Below are 19222 nucleotides of genomic sequence, written 5' to 3'. Positions count from 1 at the left end.
TTTTGGATACTCAGTGTATATTTCCTCTGTGGAATTGTGAAAATAATGATAATGCTCTGTTAGTGTAAGAGCTGTTGGAAAAGACCACCTGAAATGTTAGCCTGTTTGGGTGGGATGGAGTTTTGGCCTGCCTGGTGACATCACCAGTAAATTAGTTAATAGACCAATAAGAAAAAGAGTTCCAAACCTCTCTGCCAATAACAGCTAGTTTTCAGTTTTTCCCTCCCCGCTCAGGCCACTTCCAAACAGTCCTAGCAAATTCTTGCTTAAGAAATACATTTGTGCTAAGAAGCTATTTTTGTTTCTTTTTGACCATTTTAATTGAAAACATTTACAGTAAGATACTTAATTGTTACCCAGAAATTATTTGATCTATATTTAACTGGGCAAGTCAGTTAACAAATTCTTATTTACAATGATTGCCTACACCGGCCAAATTGTGCACCGCCCTATGGGACTCCCAATCACATCCGGTTGTGATACAGCCTGGAATTGAACTAGGGTGTCAATAGTAAGGCCTCTAGCGCTGAGATGCAGTGTCTTAGACCACTGCGCCACTCGGGAGACCCATATTGACATACAAACTGTTACATTGAAACTTTAACCACTCTTTATCCCTAATCCTCTGAAACAGCTCTGTAGTCAGATTGAGGCAGAAAGGCACTGCTAACAAAATAACCAGCTAACTGGGTCAAGTATTAAAAAAATTACTAAAAAGTGTTTTTACTGACAAAGTTGGAAGTTGAGCATTGAACTCCACCATGATATCTGACTGATTTTATTAAATTGTAGCACTTTGCTCTTCACATCAGAACATTTGGTCACATTTGGCAATGCACCCAGAGCGTTGGGACAGTAACCGAAAGGTTGCTCTTTCCAATCCCCGAGCTGACAAGGTAAACATCTGTTGTTCTGCCCCTGAGCAAGGCAGTTAGTTAACCCACTGTTCCCCGGGCGCTGAAGATGTCGATTAAAGCAGTCCCCCGCACCTCTCTGATTCAAAGGGGTTGGGTTAAATGCGGAAGACACATTTCAGTTGTACAACTGACTAGGTATCCCCCTTCCCATACACCCTTAATATGGTATGACATCAGATTGTATTTGTCACGTGCTTTGTAAACAACAGGTGTAGACTAACAGTGAAATTCTTACTTAAGGGTCATTTTCCAACAATGCAGAGTTAAAGATAAGATAAAAATATAAAATCAAATTAGAAATAGTGACACAAGGCATAAATACACAGTGAAGAACTATAACGAGTAAAACTACAGGGAGTACCAGGCTATATACAGGGAGTACCAGTACCGAGTCGATGTGCAGGGGTACGAGGTAATTGAGATATCTATGTACATATTATAAGGATTTGTGAAGCATCTTTAAAGTGCTTATGAAGACTTTATGTATGCTACATAAAGCCTTTATAAATTGTAATGCCTAAAGTGGGACTGGACGTTTCTATTGGATAGCCTTCATTTGAAGAGTGAAGGATTGACAGGAAACAGGAAAACAAAATGTAACCTTTTTCAGCGACAAGACTGACATATGGGTGTGTGAATGAGAGAGACCCCGACCAACCTGTGAGTTATCTACACTTTTCTACTCCAGGGAGATTAAGTCGTCGTTGTGCCTCGGCTTATCCAAAGAAATAAAGTCCTTTATCAGAATCAATGTGACCTGGTTTTTCAAAGCGACAACGATCCATTTTATAGCAACTGCCGAAACAGGAGACAAGAACGCCTGGTGGGAAATATTCCCATATGGAGAATTTGACAAGCGTGTTACTGACACACACATGTTGTTATTGTTGATGATATTGTTGTAATGAAGCCAATATGAGCAACCAGTGTAAATGCTCTACACAAACAAGTTCAAAGGTCAATTACAGTAGTGATGTGGTTAGCATTAGCTCTCTTAGCGTTTTCCAACATGGCCGACAACATGACCTGCATATTTTACAAATGTAAACATAAACCCTGAGATTATTTTAGTTGAAGTGACTATGCCACTAGCTACATCATACAGAACACACATTGCTCTCCTCTTCTGATATCCTTTCTTCTCTACTCTTCTACCCAGAGACTTGTAATTACCTAGTCATTAACCCTACTAACCTAACAGTGATCCAGACAAACACAGAGCGACTCTACTCTGCTTATGCTCAGTTCCATATTGATCCAAAGACCCTAGACCCTAACCCCTAGACCCTACACCCTAACCCCTAGCCCTACACCTTAATCCTAACCCCTAGACCCTACACCCTAACCCCTAGCCCTACACCTTAATTCTAACCCCTAGACCCTATACCCTAACCCCTAGCCCTACAACTTAATCCTAACCCCTAGACCCTAGACCCTAGGCACTACTGTAGATCTGAGAGGATTGGATAGATGGAACCAATAGGCCTATGGCAACCAATCAGAACCAATAGGCCAATGGCATCCAATTAGAACAAATAGACCTATTGCAACCAATCAGAAGCGATTACCGTAATGTTGATATGTAGCCAATCTTCTCAGATCAAGACAAGTGTCTAGGGGGCGATATGGAATTCAGAGTGTGTGTCGGTAAAAGCCACGAAACTGTCCGTGTCTGAAATCTGTCTTGCCTACTACTTACTAAAAGTATAAGCTAACTATATAAGCTAACTTTTTTTATGCATTTAAGCAAAATTCCCAAAATTCCCGTGCTTAACTTCCCATGGAGAACTTCCAGAAAATTTCGGGACATTTCCAGGAAAGTTTCCAACCCTCTGCAACCCTAGTCAAGATCGAGGGAAAGATGAACAGAGCAAAGTACAGAGAGATCCTTAATGAAAACCTGCTCCAGTGCGCTCAGGACCTTAGACTGGGGTGAAGGTTAACCTTCCAATATTACAACGACCCTAAGCACACAGCCAAGACAACACAGGAGTGGCTTCAGGACAAGTCTCTGAATGTCCTTGAGTGGCCCAGCCAGAGCCCAGACATCTCTGGAGAGACCTGAAAATAGCTATGCAGCGACGCTCCCCATCCAACCTGACAGAGCTTGAGAGGATCTGCAGAGAGGAATGGGAGAAACTCCTTAAATACAGGTGTTCCAAGCTTGTAGCGTCATACACAAGAAGAATCGAGGCTGTAATCTCTGCCAAAGGTGCTTCAACAAAGTACTGAATTAAGGGTCTGAATATTTTTGTAAATGTGATATTTCCGTTTTTATTTTTAATACATTTGCAAAAATTTCTAAAAATCTGTTTGCACTTTGTCTTTATGGGGTATTGTGTGTAGATTGATGAGGGAAAAAAACAGTTTAATCAATTTTAGAATAAGGCTGTAATATAACAAAATGTGGAAAAAGTCAAGGGGTCTGAATCCATCCACACAACCACTCAACATATCCTCAGACTAACAATTCCACAAACATACTCTCACACACGGAAATGGAAGAAATATGTGTGAGTTGTTTCCTCCAGTTCTCCGTTCACGCAGGCACACGCGCACACGAACGCAGGCACACGAACGTAGGCACACAAAATGTTTACCCTGTACCTCCTTTGCCTTGTAAAGACCACTGTATATATTATACTGCCCACCTAGAAGATAATGGTTTCATATGTCTGGTTACTTTATCTGATCATCCAGGCACCACAGAATCATCCCTGCAGGTGTAACTGAGCCTCAGACGCTTAATATTCAGGCTTTCCTTGAATTGAGTACTGGTTGGTAGGTGATCAAATACTTATGTCATGCAATAAAATGCAAATGAATTACTTAAAAATCATACAATGTGATTTTCTGGATTTTTGTTTTAGATTCCGTCTCTCACAGTTGAAGTGTACCTATGATAAAAATTACAGACCTCTACATGCTTTGTAAGTAGGAAACCCTGCAAAATCGGCAGTGTATCAAATACTTGTTCTCCCCACTGTAGGTAGGGGTAAAGTGACTAGGCAATGGGATAGATAATAAACAGTAGCAGCAGCGTATGTGATGAGTCAAAAGGGTCAATGCAGATGGTCCGGGTAGCTATTGGTCAACTATTTAACTAACCATTTAGCAGTCTTATAGCTTGGGGATAGAAGCTGTTCAGGGTTCTGTTGGTCTTGTTAGTTAATTTTCCTCTCTCTGACATTAGGGATACAGACTCTGTCAATGTCAAGTTGTTTTATGTTCTTTTTTTCCTTGTGAATAGCCACCTTCATATTTCAAATATGTCATTTAATCTGGGTGCACTTAAAATGAAAAATAAAATGTGCAGACATCTCAGCCAGTAGATAACATTCATTCCTTTCTTCAATAGCCATTCAGGTTGGTTGCAGGAGGGAGACGTGAGTGTTCTTCCATACACTTAAGAGAAGAATGATTGGTTTTGTTTCTAGGGTTTCAACTTTTGGTTCAATATTTGCCTCACTTTCTGTCTCTCTTTCTCTCCCCGACCCATCTCTCTCGCCAGGATCTGTCCAGTCTGCACCCAGACTGCGAGTATATATTACAGCTGGAAAGAGAGGAGCGGCATTGTCTTCAATACATCGCAGAGCATGACAACAACCACAGTACACTAGGTATCCGTGTCATTATCGTCTTAGAATGAGCCATTACATTTTCTCACTCTCCAGTTTACTGCTCATCTCAATGAATAGTCAGTCATAATATGATATACAGTATGTTCACATGTAAACATGAGAGTCTGGCATTGAATAAATGGTTTATAGACAATAGTTTGTTGAAAGAGCAGATTCCAAAATGATTCTAGTGTAAAAGTAGTAAGTGCATTATAAAATATCAAAAGAGAGGAGCTGCAGTGCATAGTTGAGGTGACCTATCCCTTTAAGGCCTATATACAGTGCATAGTTGAGGTGAGCTATCCCTTTAAGGCCTATATACAGTGCATTCAAAAAGTATTCAGACCCCTTCCCTTTTTTCACGTTTTGTTACATTACAGCCTTATTGTAAAATGGATTAAAATACTTTTCCCCCCCATCATCAATCTACACACAATACCCCACAATGATAAATAGAAAAACAGGTGTTTAGACATTTTTGCAAATGTATTAAAAATAAACAACAGAAATACATAATTTACATAAGTATTCAGACCCTTTGCTATGAGACTAGAAATTGAACTCAGGTGCATCATGTTTCCATTGATCATCCTTGAGAAGTTTCTACAACTTGGAGTCCACTTGTGGTAAATTCAATTGATTGGACATGATTTGGATAGGCACACACCTGTCTAAATAAGGTCCCACAATTGACGGTGCATGTCAGCGCAAAAACCAAGACATGAGGTGGAAGTGACCAAGAACCCAATGGTCAATCTGACAGAGCTCCAGAGTTCGTCTGTGGCGATGGGAGAACCTTCCAGAAGGACAACCATCTCTGCAGCACACCACCAATCAGGCCTTTATGGTAGGGAGGCCAGACAGAAGCAACTCCTCAGTAAAAGGCACATGACAGCCCGCTTGGAGTTTGCCAAAAGTCACCTAAAGGTCTCCAGACCATGAGAAACAAGATTCTCTGGTCTGATGAAACCAAGATGGAACTCTTTGGCCTGAATGCCAAGCATCACGTCTGGAATAAACCTGGCACCATCCCTATGGTTACGCATGGTGGTGGTAGCATCATGCTGTGGGGATGTTTTTAAGCGGCAGGGACTGGGAGGCTAGTCAGGGAAAGATGAATAGAGCAAAGAGATCCTTGATGAAAACCTGCTCCAGAGCGCTCAGGACCTCAGACTGGGGTGAAGGTTCACCTTCAATGAGGACAACGACACTAAGCACACAGCCAATACAAGGCCGGAGTGGCTTCGGGACAAGTCTCTGATTGTCCTTGAGTGGCCCAGCCAGAGCCCGGACTTGAACCTGATTGAACATCTCTGGAGAGACCTGAAAATAGCTGTGCAGTGATGCTCCCCATCCAACCTGACAGAGCTTGAGAGGATCTGCAGAGAAGAATGGAAGAAACTCCCCAAATACAGGTGTGCCAAGCTTGTAGCGTCATACCCAAGAATTCTCAAGGCTGTAATCGCTTCCAGCAAAAGGGTCTGAATACTTATGTTTCTTTAAAACTTGTATTTGCTTTGTCATTATGGGATATTGTGTGTAGATTGAGAATAAAACAAATATATATATATTTTAGAATAAGGCTGTAACTTAACAAAATGTGGAAAAATACTTCCTTTCCGAATGCACTATACAGTATGTAGACAAACATAGTGTGCTTAAACTAATAACACAAATTATTGTATTTGTCTTGTCTATATTGAATACATCATTTAAACATTCACAGTGTAGGTTGGAAAAAAGTATGTGAACCCCTAGGCTAATTGGAGTAGGGAGTCAGCTAACCTGGAGTCCAATCAATGAGATGAGATTGGAGATGTTGGTTAGAGCTGCCTTGCCCTCTAAAAACACTCACAAAATTTGAGTTTGCTATTCACAAGAGGCATTGTCTGATGTGAACCATGCCTCGAATAAAAGAGATCGCAGAAGACCTAAGATTAAGAATTGTTGACTTGCATAAAGCCGGAAAGGGTTACAAAAGTATCTCTAAAAGCCTTGATGTTCATCAGTCCACGGTAAGACAAATTGTCTATAAATGGAGAAAGTTCAGCACTGTTGCTACTCTCCCTAGGAGTGGCCGTCCTGCAAAGATGACTGCAAGAGCACAGCGCAGAATGCTCAATGAGGTTAAGAGGAATCCTAGACTTACAGAAATCTCTGGAATATGCTAACATCTCTGTTGACGAGTCTACGATACGTAAAACACTAAACAAGAATGGTGTTCATGGGAGGACACCACGGGAGAAGCCACTGCTGTCCAAAAAAACATTTCTGCACGTCTGAAGTTTGCATAAGTGCACCTGGATGTTCCACAGCGCTACTGGCAAAATATTCTGTGGACAGATGAAACTACAGTTGAGTTGTTTGGAAGGAACACACAACACTATGTGAGGAGAAAAAAAGGCACACCACACCAACATCAAAACCTCATCCAACTGTAAAGTATGGTGGAGGGAGCATCGTGGTTTGGGGCTGCTTTGCTGCCTCAGGCCCTGGACAGCTTGCTATCATCAACGGAAAAATGAGTTCCCAAGTTTATCAAGACATTTTGCAGGAGAATGTTAGGCTGTCTGTCCGCCAATTGAAGCTCAACAGAAGTTGAGTGATGCAACAGGACAACAACCCAAAACACAGAAGTAAATCAACAACAGAATGGTTTCAACAGAATAAAATACGCCTTCTGGAGTGGCCCAGTCAGAGTCCTGACCTCAACCTGATTGAGATGCTGTGGCATGACCTCAAGAGAGCAGTTCACACCAGACGTCCCAAGAATATTGCTGAACCGAAACAGTTTTGTAAAGAGGAATGGTCCAATATTCCTCCTGACCGTTGTGCAGGTCTGATCCGCAACTACAGAAATGTTTGGTTGAGGTTATTGCTGCCAAAGGAGGGTCAACCAAAAAAATCGAACATTTGGTATCGTCTTCACCATCACTCCACCTCTCTCTCTCTCTCTCTCTCTAAGGTTGTCTACCGTTCTGGGACTCTGTGGTGTGCTGGCCATATGCTGCGGTTGGGGAGATGATCAACACAACCTGTCCTGCTGTCTTCTCTTTTTGGGGGAATAACACAGGTGCAGGTGACATTTGTGTATGTGTATGAGTGCACATAGTGGGTGGAGATGTACTGATGTGTATGGGACAGGACTGTATAAAGTATAAATACAATATACAGTACAATGATATCCGTTTTCCACTGGCTTTCAATCCCTGTCAGTCACAGTGACTGACAGCCCATAGTCCCGCCCCTCACGGGGGTTCTGTTTCTCATCCCTGGTGACCCCTAACCTTTGGCCTCTGCCTCAGCAGGGTCAGTCAGCAGAAACTGCACCAGCATCGGATGGTCGCGACCCTTCCCCCCGTACCACACAGCCTGTAGTGTGGATGATGACGTTCCCATTCCAGAGGTGAAAGAGAGTTTAGAGAGAAGGTTCAGGGGTAGGGTTGCAAAGGGAGGGTATATTACTGGAAACTTTCTAAGTTTACCAGTAAACAACCAGAATTTTGGTAACTTTCAAGGAATATATGAATTTATCGATGACATCTAGTGGCTTTTTTGGGTATTTATTACAAGATTATTACAAGCGTCTGTAATTATCTCTGGCCCTCTGTGTGGCCCTATCACATGTAAAATATATATAACATCAAATAAGATTATTTAAAAATGTAAAATACAATGATAAAGCTGTTAACATTATCCTAAATATAAACCATCAATGTAGTGAACACCATTGGTGTTCAGGGTTTCATAGTCAAATAAATAGTATGGTGTTTAATATGTCAATATGTCTTTGCTGTAAATGTTTTGGGGCCAAACTGGTGGCAGTTGTGAAAAAAACCTATAGTTGGAAATCTCATTCAAGTCATGGGACTGATATTATCATCATGAGCAAAAGCAAGTGGTTTTCTACCCAAAGTTGCAAAGACAATTTTGTGATCCATTTTATAAAACACAAGAGACCAGCAAAATAGATTAAAGGGTGTGGTGGCAGTAGCAGGAACAACGGCATCTAGTGGGCAAAACTTGGTACTTTCACACTCATTTATGGTAAAGATTGCAAGTGACTTCAATGGCTAATTTCTCTGAACAGGGGGGATAGAAATCACCATGTTCACAGCATTACAAAGGTTGAAATATCAATACTCCAAGCAACAGCTCCATACTACTTTCAATCAATCAAATGTATTTAAAAAGCCCTTCTTACATCAACAGATGTCATAAAGTGCTTATAGGTAAACCCAGCCTAAAACCACAAAGAGCAAGCAATGCAGATGTACAGTAGACGCACCATGGCTAGGAAAAAAAAACCTAGAAAGGAAGGAACCTGGCTGTGCCTGTGGAGATTATAAGAGTACATAGGGGCCTAGGGCCTAGGTCCTCTGCGAGCGAAGAGAGAGATGGAAGAATTAGAGGGAGCATACTTAAGATCACACAGGAAACCAGATAAGACAGAACATTTCACCAGCTAGGACAGACTAACTCTTTGAGGGGGGTGGTAACGTCAGTGACTTGACTCCTGTCAAGACTTGATGCACCCCTCCTAGGAACGGCATGGGAGAGCACTAGCAAGCCAGTGACTCAGCCCCCGTAATAGGGTCAGATGCAAGGGATCCCAGTGGAGCGAGGGGAGCCAGCCAGGCAGAGACAGCAAGGGTGGTTTGTCACTCCAGTGCCTTGCCGTTCACCTTCGAACCCCTGGGCCAGACTACACTCAATCATAGGACCTACTTAAGAGATGAGTCTTCAATAAAGACTTAAAGGTTGTCAGACAAAGAGAACTAATACTGTATACTGGTTGTTGGGGTGTGAGTGGTGTGGGGGGTCTGTGGGTGCCTATTGATCATTTTATTGTCATTTGATCATTGTTAGAAAGACTTATCATCCAAATCGAATGTTAGGTTCTACATTTATTTACAATTATATGAATCCTTTGAATTAAAATGGCCAAGTTGGGTGCAATCAATTAGCTTAATGTCTCAGTGATCAAATTATATTTAAACAAAATAGTGTTTCAGGAAGGATTATCTTATCTGTTTCTAACTACAGAAACAATTTCAGAACAATCTGGGTGGGTGTCATGGCTTGCTGAAATGACATGGAATGACCCCAGAGCCTCAAAGCTGATCTAGGATCAGGTACCCCTGTTCATATAATCATACTTATTATGATCTAAAATAGAGAACTGATCCTAAATGAGCACCCGTACTCTGAGAGGCTTCATTAATACAGGTCCTGGTGTCAAGTGGGAGTGCCGATATAAGATCTGTTTGTTTTTAGATCATAATGAACAAAAGTATATGGACAGGGTGAAGCTGATCCTAGATCAGCTCCACTACTCTGAGACTGAATATGGGTTCTGATCTCTATGTGAAACCTATGCAGGACTCCTACTTTGCCACTGTCAAGCTGATCTACACCATCGGCTACGGCACCTCCCTGGTTTTCCTCTCCATCGCCGTGGTGATCCTGTTGCTCTTCAGGTAGGAGGAGGTCAAAGGTCACAACAGGAGATTGTTTTGAGGTCGTTGTTGGGTGAAGAAAAAGAATGGCAAGAATTTGCATACTCTACTGTAATACCAAAGTTGACCTCTGCCCTCCAGTGGGTTTTGAGAAGGAGGCAAGGAGAGAGGACGTGAGGAATATGCAATTGAGATTCTCCCAATATCTAGCATGCTTTCCTCCCCTCCTCTCTCCCTCCAGTCATTTTTAGCAGGCTAGTCTAATAAAATACTCTTAAACGACAAATCCATAGATGGCCATTTACTCACTCGCTCTCACTCTCTCGCCAAATTCACTCAAATTAATGGTGGTCTCTTTAAGGAATGACAGTAAAAGAGAGACTGGTGTCTTATCTGACTGGGCTCACACATTGGGGGGTGGCGATATAGTAGTGCCCATGAGCTGGATATGTAATAAACAGATAGGCAGATAATGGCATACTAAAGCTGAGTGGTATAATTTATGATCTCAGTAACAAACACCTGCTAACGCCAGCACTCTCTCTCTCTCTCTGTCAATTCAATTTCAATTTAAGGGCTTTATTGGCATGGGAAACATATTGCCAAAGCAAGTGAAGTAGATAAACAAAAGTGAAATAAACAATTAACAGTAAACATTACACTTCCAAAAGAATAAAGATATTCAAATGTCATATTATGTGCAAATAGTTAAAGTACAAAAGGGAAAATAAATAAACAGAAATATGGGTTGTATCTACAATGGTGTTTGTTCTTCACTGGTTGCCCTTTTCTTGTGGCAACAGGTCACACATCTTGCTGCTGTGATTGTACAGTCGTGGCCAAAAGTTTTGAGAATGACACAAATATTAATTTTCACAAAGTCTGCTGCCTCAGTGTCTTTAGATATTTTTGTCAGATGTTACTATAGAATATTGAAGTATAATTACAAGTATTTCATAGGTGTCAAAGGCTTTTATTGACAATTACATTAAGTTGATACAAAGAGTCAATATTTGCAGTGTTAACCCTTCTTTTTCAAGACCTCTGCAATCTGCCCTGGCATGCTGTCAAATAACGTCTGGGCCACATCCTGACTGATGGCAGCCCATTCTTGCATAATCAATGCTTGGAGTTTGTCAGAATTTGTGGGTTTTTGTTTGTCCACCCGCCTGTTGAGGATTGACCACAAGTTCTCAATGGGATTAAGGTCTGGGGAGTTTCCTGGCCATGGACCCAAAATATCTATGTTTTGTTCCCCAAGCCACTTAGTTATCACTTTTACCTTATGGCAAGGTGCTCCATCATGCTGGAAAAGGCATTGTTTGTCACCAAACTGTTCCTGGATGGTTGGGAGAAGTTGCTCTCGGAGGATGTGTTGGTACCATTCTAAATTCATGGCTGTGTTCTTAGGAAAAATTGTGAGTGAGCCCACTCCCTTGGCTGAGATGCAACCCCACACATGAATGGTCTCAGGATGCTTTACTGTTGGCATGACACAGGACTGATGGTACTGCTCACCTTGTCTTTTCCGGACAAGCTTTTTTTCCGGATGCCCCAAACAATCGGAAAGGGGATTCATCAGAGAAAATTACTTTACTCCAGTCCTCAGCAGTCCAATCCCTGTACCTTTTGCAGAATATCAGTCTGTCCCTGATGTTTTTCCTGGAGAGAAGTGGCTTCTTTGCTGCCCTTCTTGACACCAGGCCATCCTCCAAAAGTCTTCGCCTCACTGCAGATGCACTCACACCTGCCTGCTGCCATTCCTGAGCAAGCTCTGTACTGGTGGTGCCCCAATCCCGCAGCTGAATCAACTTTAGGAGACGGTCCTGGCGCTTGCTGGACTTTCTTGGTCGCCCTGAAGCTTTCTTCACAACAATTGAACCGTTCTCCTTGAAGTTCTTGATGATCTGATAAATGGTTGATTTGGGTGCAATCTTACTGGCAGTAATATCGTTGCCTGTGAAGCCCTTTTTGTGCAAAGCAATGATGACGGCATGTGTTTCCTTGCAGGTAACCATGGTAGACAGAGGAAGAACAATGATTCCAAGCACCACCCTCCTTTTGAAGCTTCCAGTCTGTTATTCGAACTCAATCAGCATGACAGAGTGAGCCTTGTCCTCGTCAACACTCACACCTGTTTTAACGAGAGTCACTGACATGATGTCAGCTGGTCCTTTTGTGGCAGGGCTGAAATGCAGTTGTCACGGCCGTCGAATGAAGAGGACCAAAGCGCAGCGTTGTGAGCGTACATATTCAAAAACAATAAACAATACCAAAAAACTTCCGTGAAGCTTAAGGCTATAGTGCAACAAACAAAGTCAACTTCCCACACTGAAATAAGGGAAAAGGGCTACCTAAGTATGGTTCCCAATCAGAGACAACGATAGACAGCTGTCCCTGATTGAGAACCATACCCGGCCAAAACATAGAAATACAAAATCATAGAAAACAAAAACATAGAATGCCCACCCCAAATCACACCTTGACCAAACCAAATAGAGACATTAAAAGGCTCTCTAAGGTCAGGGCGTGACACCAGTGGAAATGTTTTGGGGGATTCAGTTCATTTGCATGGCAAAGAGGGACTTTGCAGTTAATTGCAATTCATCTGATCACTCTTCATAACATTCTGGAGTATATGCAAATTGCCATCATACAAACTGAGGCAGCAGACTTTGTAAAAATGTATATTTGTGTCATTCTCAAAACTTTTGGCCACGACTGTACACTGTGTTATTTCACCCAATAGATATGGGAGTTTATCAAAATTGGGTTTGTTTTTGAATTCTTTGTGGATCGGTTTAATCTGAGGGAAATATGTCTCTCTAATATGGTCATACATTTGGCAGGAGGTTAGGAAGTGCAGCTCAGTTTCCACCAAATTTTGTGGGCAGTGTGCACATAGCCTGTCTTCTCTTGAGAGCCAGTAGGAAGGCTATGCACACTGAGTCTGTACATAGTCAAAGCTTTCCTTAAGTTTGGGTCAGTCACAGTGGTCAGGTATTCTGCCACTGTGTACTCTCTGTTTAGGGCCAAATAGCATTCTAGTTTGCTCTGTTTTTTGTTATTTCTTTCCAATGTGTCAAGTAATGATTTTTTTGTTTTCTCATGATTTGGTTGGGTCTAATTGTGTTGCTGTCCTGGGCTCTGTGGGGTGTGTTTGTGAACAGAGCCCCAGGACCATCTTGCTTAGGGGACTCTTCTCAACACATTATTGTTTCTAAACCTGAGGCTCCCCTATTGTTGTACTATTCTCCTTGACCTAATTTTAATGTCTTTCAATTGTTGGTTGAGAAGTGTGGTCCTTCGTCCTGACAGTGTTTTGTGTGTGTGTGTCCTTTGTCCTGATGGTGTTGTGTGTGTGTGTCCTTTGTCCTGACGGTGTTGTGTGTGTGGTCCTTTTGTATTTGTATTTATTATGGATTAGCTGTTGCCCATTAGCTGTTGCAAAGGCAGCAGCTACTCTTCCTGGGCTCCAGCAAAATGAAGGCAGTTATACATTTTAAAAACATTACAATACATGCTCCAGCTCTGTAGTACTGTGCGCCTCCCATAGTCTGTTCTGGACTTGGGGACTGTGAAGAGGCTTTTTGTGGCATGTCTTGTGGGGTATGCATGGGTGTCCGAGCTGTGTGCCAGTAGTTCAAACAGACAGCTCAGTGCATTCAACATTTCAATACCTCTCACAAATACAAGTAGTGATGAAGTCCTCCACTTTGAGCCATGAGAGATTGACATGCATATTATTAATGTTAGCTCTCTGTGTACATCTAAGTGCCAGCCATGCTGCCCTGTTCTGAGCCATTTGCAATGGCACCTCTTTGTGACACCTGACCACATGACTGAACAGTAGTCAAGGTGTGACAAAACTAGAGCCTGTAGGACCTGCCTTGTTGATAGTGTTGTTAAGAATGCAGAGTAGCGCTTTGTTATAGACAGACTTCTCCCCATCCTAGCTACTGTTGTATCAATATGTTTTGACCATGACAGTTTACACTCCAGGGTTACTCCAAGCAGTTTAGTCACCTCAACTTGCTCAATTTCCATATTATTTATTACAACATTTTGTTGAGGTTTAGTGAATGATGTCCCAAATACAATGCTTTTAGTTCTTGAAATATTTAGGACTAACTTATTCCTTGCCATGCATTCTGAAACTAACTGCAGCTCTCTGTTAAGTGTTGCTGTCATTTCAGTCACTGTGATACAGTAGCTGATGTGTATAGCGTTGAGTCATCTGCATATATACACACCCTGGCTTTACTCAAAGTGTTATGTTGTGTGGTCCTTTGCCCTGATGGTGTTTTGTGTGTGTGGTCCTTTGCCCTGATGGTGTTTTGTGTGTGTGGTCCTTTGCCCTGATGGTGTTTTGTGTGTGTGGTCCTTTGCCCTGATGGTGTTTTGTGTGTGTGGTCCTTTGCCCTGATGGTGTTTTGTTTGTGCGGTCCTTTGCCCTGATGGTGTTTTGTGTGTGTGGTCCTTTGCCCTGATGGTGTTTTGTGTGTGCGGTCCTTTGCCCTGATGGTATTTTGTGTGTGTGGTCCTTTGCCCTGATGGTGTTTTGTGTGTGTGGTCCTTTGCCCTGATGGTGTTTTGTGTGTGTGGTCCTTTGCCCTGATGGTGTTTTGTGTGTGTGGTCCTTTGCCCTGATGGTGTTTTGTGTGTGCGGTCCTTTGCCCTGATGGTGTTTTGTGTGTGTGGTCCTTGGTCCTGACTGTGCTTTGTGTTTGCCCTGAGATCCTTGGTCCTGACTGTGCTTTGTGTTTGCCCTGAGATCCTTGGTCCTGACTGTGCTTTGTGTTTGCCCTGAGGTCCTTGGTCCTGACTGTGCTTTGTGTTTGCCCTGAGGTCCTTGGTCCTGACTGTGCTTTGTGTTTGCCCTGCGGTCCTTGGTCCTGACCGTGTTCTGTGGTTCTTTCCAGGAGGCTTCACTGTGCCAGGAACTATATTCACATCCAGCTGTTTGTCACCTTCATGCTAAAGGCGGTGGCTGTGTTCATCAAGGACGCCACACTATTCGCCAGCGACGACACCAACCACTGCACCCTCTCCACCGTAAGTCAACCACTGCACCCTGTAAACCATAAATCAACCACTGCACCCTGTAAACCATAAATCAACCACTGCACCCTCCACTTCCCACTTCTCTTACCTCTCTTTCTCAATCTTCCTTCCCATGGCCTCTCTCTCTCTCTCTGATTGTCTCTCTCAATTCCCTCTTCCCTGTTTTTCCCCTCTCTCCAGGCAGCCTGTAAGGCATCAGTGGCCTTCTGTCACTACTGTGTCATGACTAACTTCTTCTGGCTCCTGGTTGAGGCCCTCTACCTCAACTCACTGCTCCTCTCCTCCTTCCACCACTACCGCCGCTGCCTCTGGGGCTTTGGCCTGCTGGGCTGGGGTAAGCACTTTCCACCTCGCCCCTGTCTGTCTGTCTGTAGTAATTACTTTAGTTAATTTAAGAGACATTTGTTTATGTGGCTTGGGTTCGTGGTGTGTCACTATTCAAATCCTGTTTGATATTCCATTATGCGATTTTAGAATGAATTCAAATGAACTCAAGGTCAAAAAACTGTGCAAAACATCACTTGCTTACTATTTTTAAATGGCACAAATAACTCTCTAGATAGGAGTAAACTTTAATTATGGAACCAATTAAGTTAAACTTAGTGGCCTGTGGCAATTTTCACTGGTATTTTGGACTGGATTAAGTGTTTAATAATATTTTTTCCCTTATGCTGTCTAGTGTTGCATGCTAATTATAGTTATTAATCATCTGAGATAAATAAATAAAAAATTCGATGAGGTGCCTCCTTGATATGCATATGAATCAAGAGATTGCTAATTAATAGTTCTGCCACCATTTCTCCCGCAATCGGATCATGATGCACATTCTACTGAGATGTGAACAGCGGGTGTTTTCCACTCAGTTAATGAAATGCTTAAATACATTACTTTTACCATTTCAATTCTTGGTCCTTAGACATTCAGGTGTATTTAACTGAAGCAGAACGGGGAGTAGGTTACCGAGAAGTTCTAGTAAAACCTGTCCAGCTACTGGAAGTAGTACTTAGTTCTATGTTCTCCATAATTACTCAGTAAGTGCTACATCTCAGCATATAATTGTTACATCCCATCGACTAGTCCAAAATGTACATCTTATTTTCTATAATTACTATATGTCACTCATGTTCAGCCAAAAAGCACATTCCTTATTCCATCTTCACAAACTTTTACATTTGCCTCCACTCATTCCATTAACATTATGATTTTACATGAACATGTTTCCTTTTCAAGTTGATTCTTGATTCTTTGCCTTCATTTTTTAGGTGTACCCATCATCTTCACAGTCATATGGATTGGGTCCAGGGTGTATTTTGAGGATACTGAGTGAGTATTACTCTGTCATTCTCTCACAGTACTGTATAGTGCATTTGCAAAGTATTCAGACCCCTTCACATTTTTACATTACAACCTTATTCTAAAATGTATACAATTTATTTATTTTCCTCTAACAACACACAATACCCCATAATGACAAAGCAAAAACAGGTTACAAAAAAAATACTAAAATACTTTATCTAAACTCAGCAAAAAAATGTACGGCCCTTTTTCAGGACCCTGTCTTTCAAAGATAATTCGGAAAAATCCAAATAACTTCACAGATCTTCATTGTAAAGGGTTTTAACACTGTTTCCCATGCTTGTTCAATGAACCAAAAAACAATTAATGAACATGCACCTGTGGAACGGTCGTTAAGACACTAACAGCTTACAGACGGTAGGCAATTAAGGTCACAGTTATGAAAACATAGGACACTAAAGAGGCCTTTCTACTGACACAGAAAAACACCAGGATCCCTGCTCATCTGCGTGAACATACCTAAGGCATGCTGCAAGGAGACATGAGGACTGCAAATGTGGCCGAAGCAATAAAGTGCAATGTCCGTACTGTGAGATTCCTAAGACAGCGCTACAGGGAAACAGGACGGACAGCTGATCGTCCTAGCAGTGGCAGACCACGTGTAACAACACCTGCACAGGATCGGTACATCCGAACATCACACCTGCGGGACAGGTAGAAGATGGCAACAACTGCCCGAGTTACACCAGGAACGCACAATCCCTGAATCAGTGCTCAAACTGTCTGCAATAGGCTGAGAGTGTCACGCCCTGGCCGTAGAGAGCGTTTTATGTCTCTATTTTGGTTTGGTCAGGGTGTGATTTGGGTGGGCAGTCTATGTTCTATGTTCTATGATTTTCTATTTCTATGTGTTTGGCCGGGTGTGGTTCTCAATCAGAGGCAGCTGTCTATCGTTGTCTCTGATTGAGAACCATACTTAAGTAGCCTTTTCCCACCTGTGTTTTGTGGGTAATTATTTTCCGTGTGTGTTTGTGTGCCCCTCGGTTGCGTCACGTTCTTTGCTGTTTACCTGTTTGTTTTTTGGTTGTTTCGGTTTCACTTTCATTAAAAGATGTGGAACTACATGCACGCTGCGCCTTGGTCGATTTATGACGGGGAGTTTGAGGATAGCGAGTGTGACAGAGAGAGGCTGGACTGAGGGCTTGTAGGCCTGTTGTAAGGCAGGTCCTCACCAGATATCACCGGCAAAAACGTCACCTATGGGCACAAACCCACCGTCGCTGGACCAGACAGGACTGGCAAAAAGTGCTCTTCACTGACGAGTTGCGGTTTTGTCTCACCAGGGGTGATAGTCGGATTCGCGTTTATCGTCGAAGGAATATGCGTTACACCTGTACTCTGGAGCGGGATCGTGGTGGGTCCGTCATGGTCTGGGGCGGTGTGTCACAGCATCATTGGACTGAGCTTATTGTCATTGCAGGCAATCTCAACGCTGTGCTTAACAGGGAAGACATCCTCCTCCCTCATGTGGTACCCTTCCTGCAGGCTCATCCTGACATGACCCTCCAGCATGACAATGCCACCAGCCATACTGCTCGTTTAGTGAGTGATTTCCTGCAAGACAGGAATGTCAGTGTTCTGCTATGGCCAGCGAGGAGCCCGGATCTCAATCCCGTTGAGCATTGGGACCTGGGACGTGTTGAATCGGAGGGAGAGGGCTAGGGCCATTCCCCCCAGAAATGTCCGGGAACTTGCAGGTGCCTTGGTGGAAGAGTGGGGTAACATCTCACAGCAAGAACTGGCAAATCTGGTTCAGTCCATGAGGAGGAGATGCACTGCAGTACTTAATGCAGCTGGTGACCACACCAGATACTGACTGTTACTTTTGATTTATTTTGACCCCCGCCCCTTTGTTCAGGGACACATTATTCACATGTCTGTGGAACTTGTTCAGTTTATGTCTCAGTTGTTGAATCTTGTTATGTTCATACAAATATTTACACATGTTAAGTTTGCTGAAAATAAACACAGTTGACAGTGAGAGGACGTTTCTTGTTTTGCTGAGGTTACATAGGCATTCAGACCCTTTGCTATGAGAACTGAAATTGAGTTCAGGTGCATCCTGTTTCCATGAATCATCCTTGCAATGTTTTTACAACTTAATTGGAGTCAACCTCCAATTAAGAGCTCAGAGACAGGATTATGTCGAGGCACAGATCTGGGTAAGGGTACCAAAGTATTTCTGCAGCATTGAAGGTCCCCAAGAACATAGTGGCCTTCATCATTCTTAAATGGAAGAAGTTTGGAACCACCAAGACTCTTCCTAGAGCTGGCGGCCCGGGTAAACTGAGCAATCGGGGGAGAAGGGCCTTGGCAGTGACCAAGAACCCGATGGTCACTCTGACAGAGCTCCAGAGTTCCTCTGTGGAGATGGGAGAACCTTGCAGAAGGACAACCATCTCTTCAGTACTCCACCAATCAGGCCTTTATGGTAGAGTTGCTAGACGGGAGCCACTCCACAGTAAAAGCCACATGACAGCCCGCTTGGGGCAAAGGTTCACCTTCCAACAGGACAACAACCCTAAGCACACAGCCAAGACAATGCAGGACTGGCTTCGGGACAAGTCTCTGAATGTCCCTGAGTGTCTCAGCCAGAGGCCGGACTTGAACCTGATCTCTGGAGAAACCTGTAAATAGCTGTGCAGCAACGCTCCCTATCTAACCTGACAGAGCTGGAGAGGATCTGCAGAGAAGTATGGTAGAAAGTCTTCAGATACAGGTGTGCCAAGCTTTTAGCGTCATACCCAAGAAGACTCGAGGCTGTAATTGCTAACAAAAGGTGCTTCAACAAAGTACTGAGTAAAGG

The 19222-nt window shown here is 42.9% G+C and overlaps 1 protein-coding gene across 1 annotated transcript in view; it reads left to right on the top strand.

The window, feature by feature from the left end:
• The first annotated feature begins 3415 nt into the window (after positions 1-3415).
• Positions 3416-19222, top strand: part of LOC120053881 (growth hormone-releasing hormone receptor-like) — a 31379-nt gene continuing 15572 nt past the window's right edge. The window contains exons 1-8 of the mRNA XM_039001166.1: positions 3416-3496; positions 4429-4537; positions 7503-7610; positions 7843-7943; positions 9920-10017; positions 14919-15051; positions 15241-15394; positions 16323-16383. Of these exons, the coding sequence (XP_038857094.1) occupies positions 3416-3496; positions 4429-4537; positions 7503-7610; positions 7843-7943; positions 9920-10017; positions 14919-15051; positions 15241-15394; positions 16323-16383 (845 nt within the window). The remainder of the gene's footprint in view (positions 3497-4428; positions 4538-7502; positions 7611-7842; positions 7944-9919; positions 10018-14918; positions 15052-15240; positions 15395-16322; positions 16384-19222) is intronic.

This window comes from Salvelinus namaycush, chromosome 9 (genome assembly GCF_016432855.1).
Source record: "Salvelinus namaycush isolate Seneca chromosome 9, SaNama_1.0, whole genome shotgun sequence".
In the NCBI taxonomy this organism is placed as follows: domain Eukaryota; kingdom Metazoa; phylum Chordata; class Actinopteri; order Salmoniformes; family Salmonidae; genus Salvelinus; species Salvelinus namaycush.
Note: the sequence above shows the minus strand (reverse complement) of the source record. Positions and strands in the feature narration are given on the sequence as shown.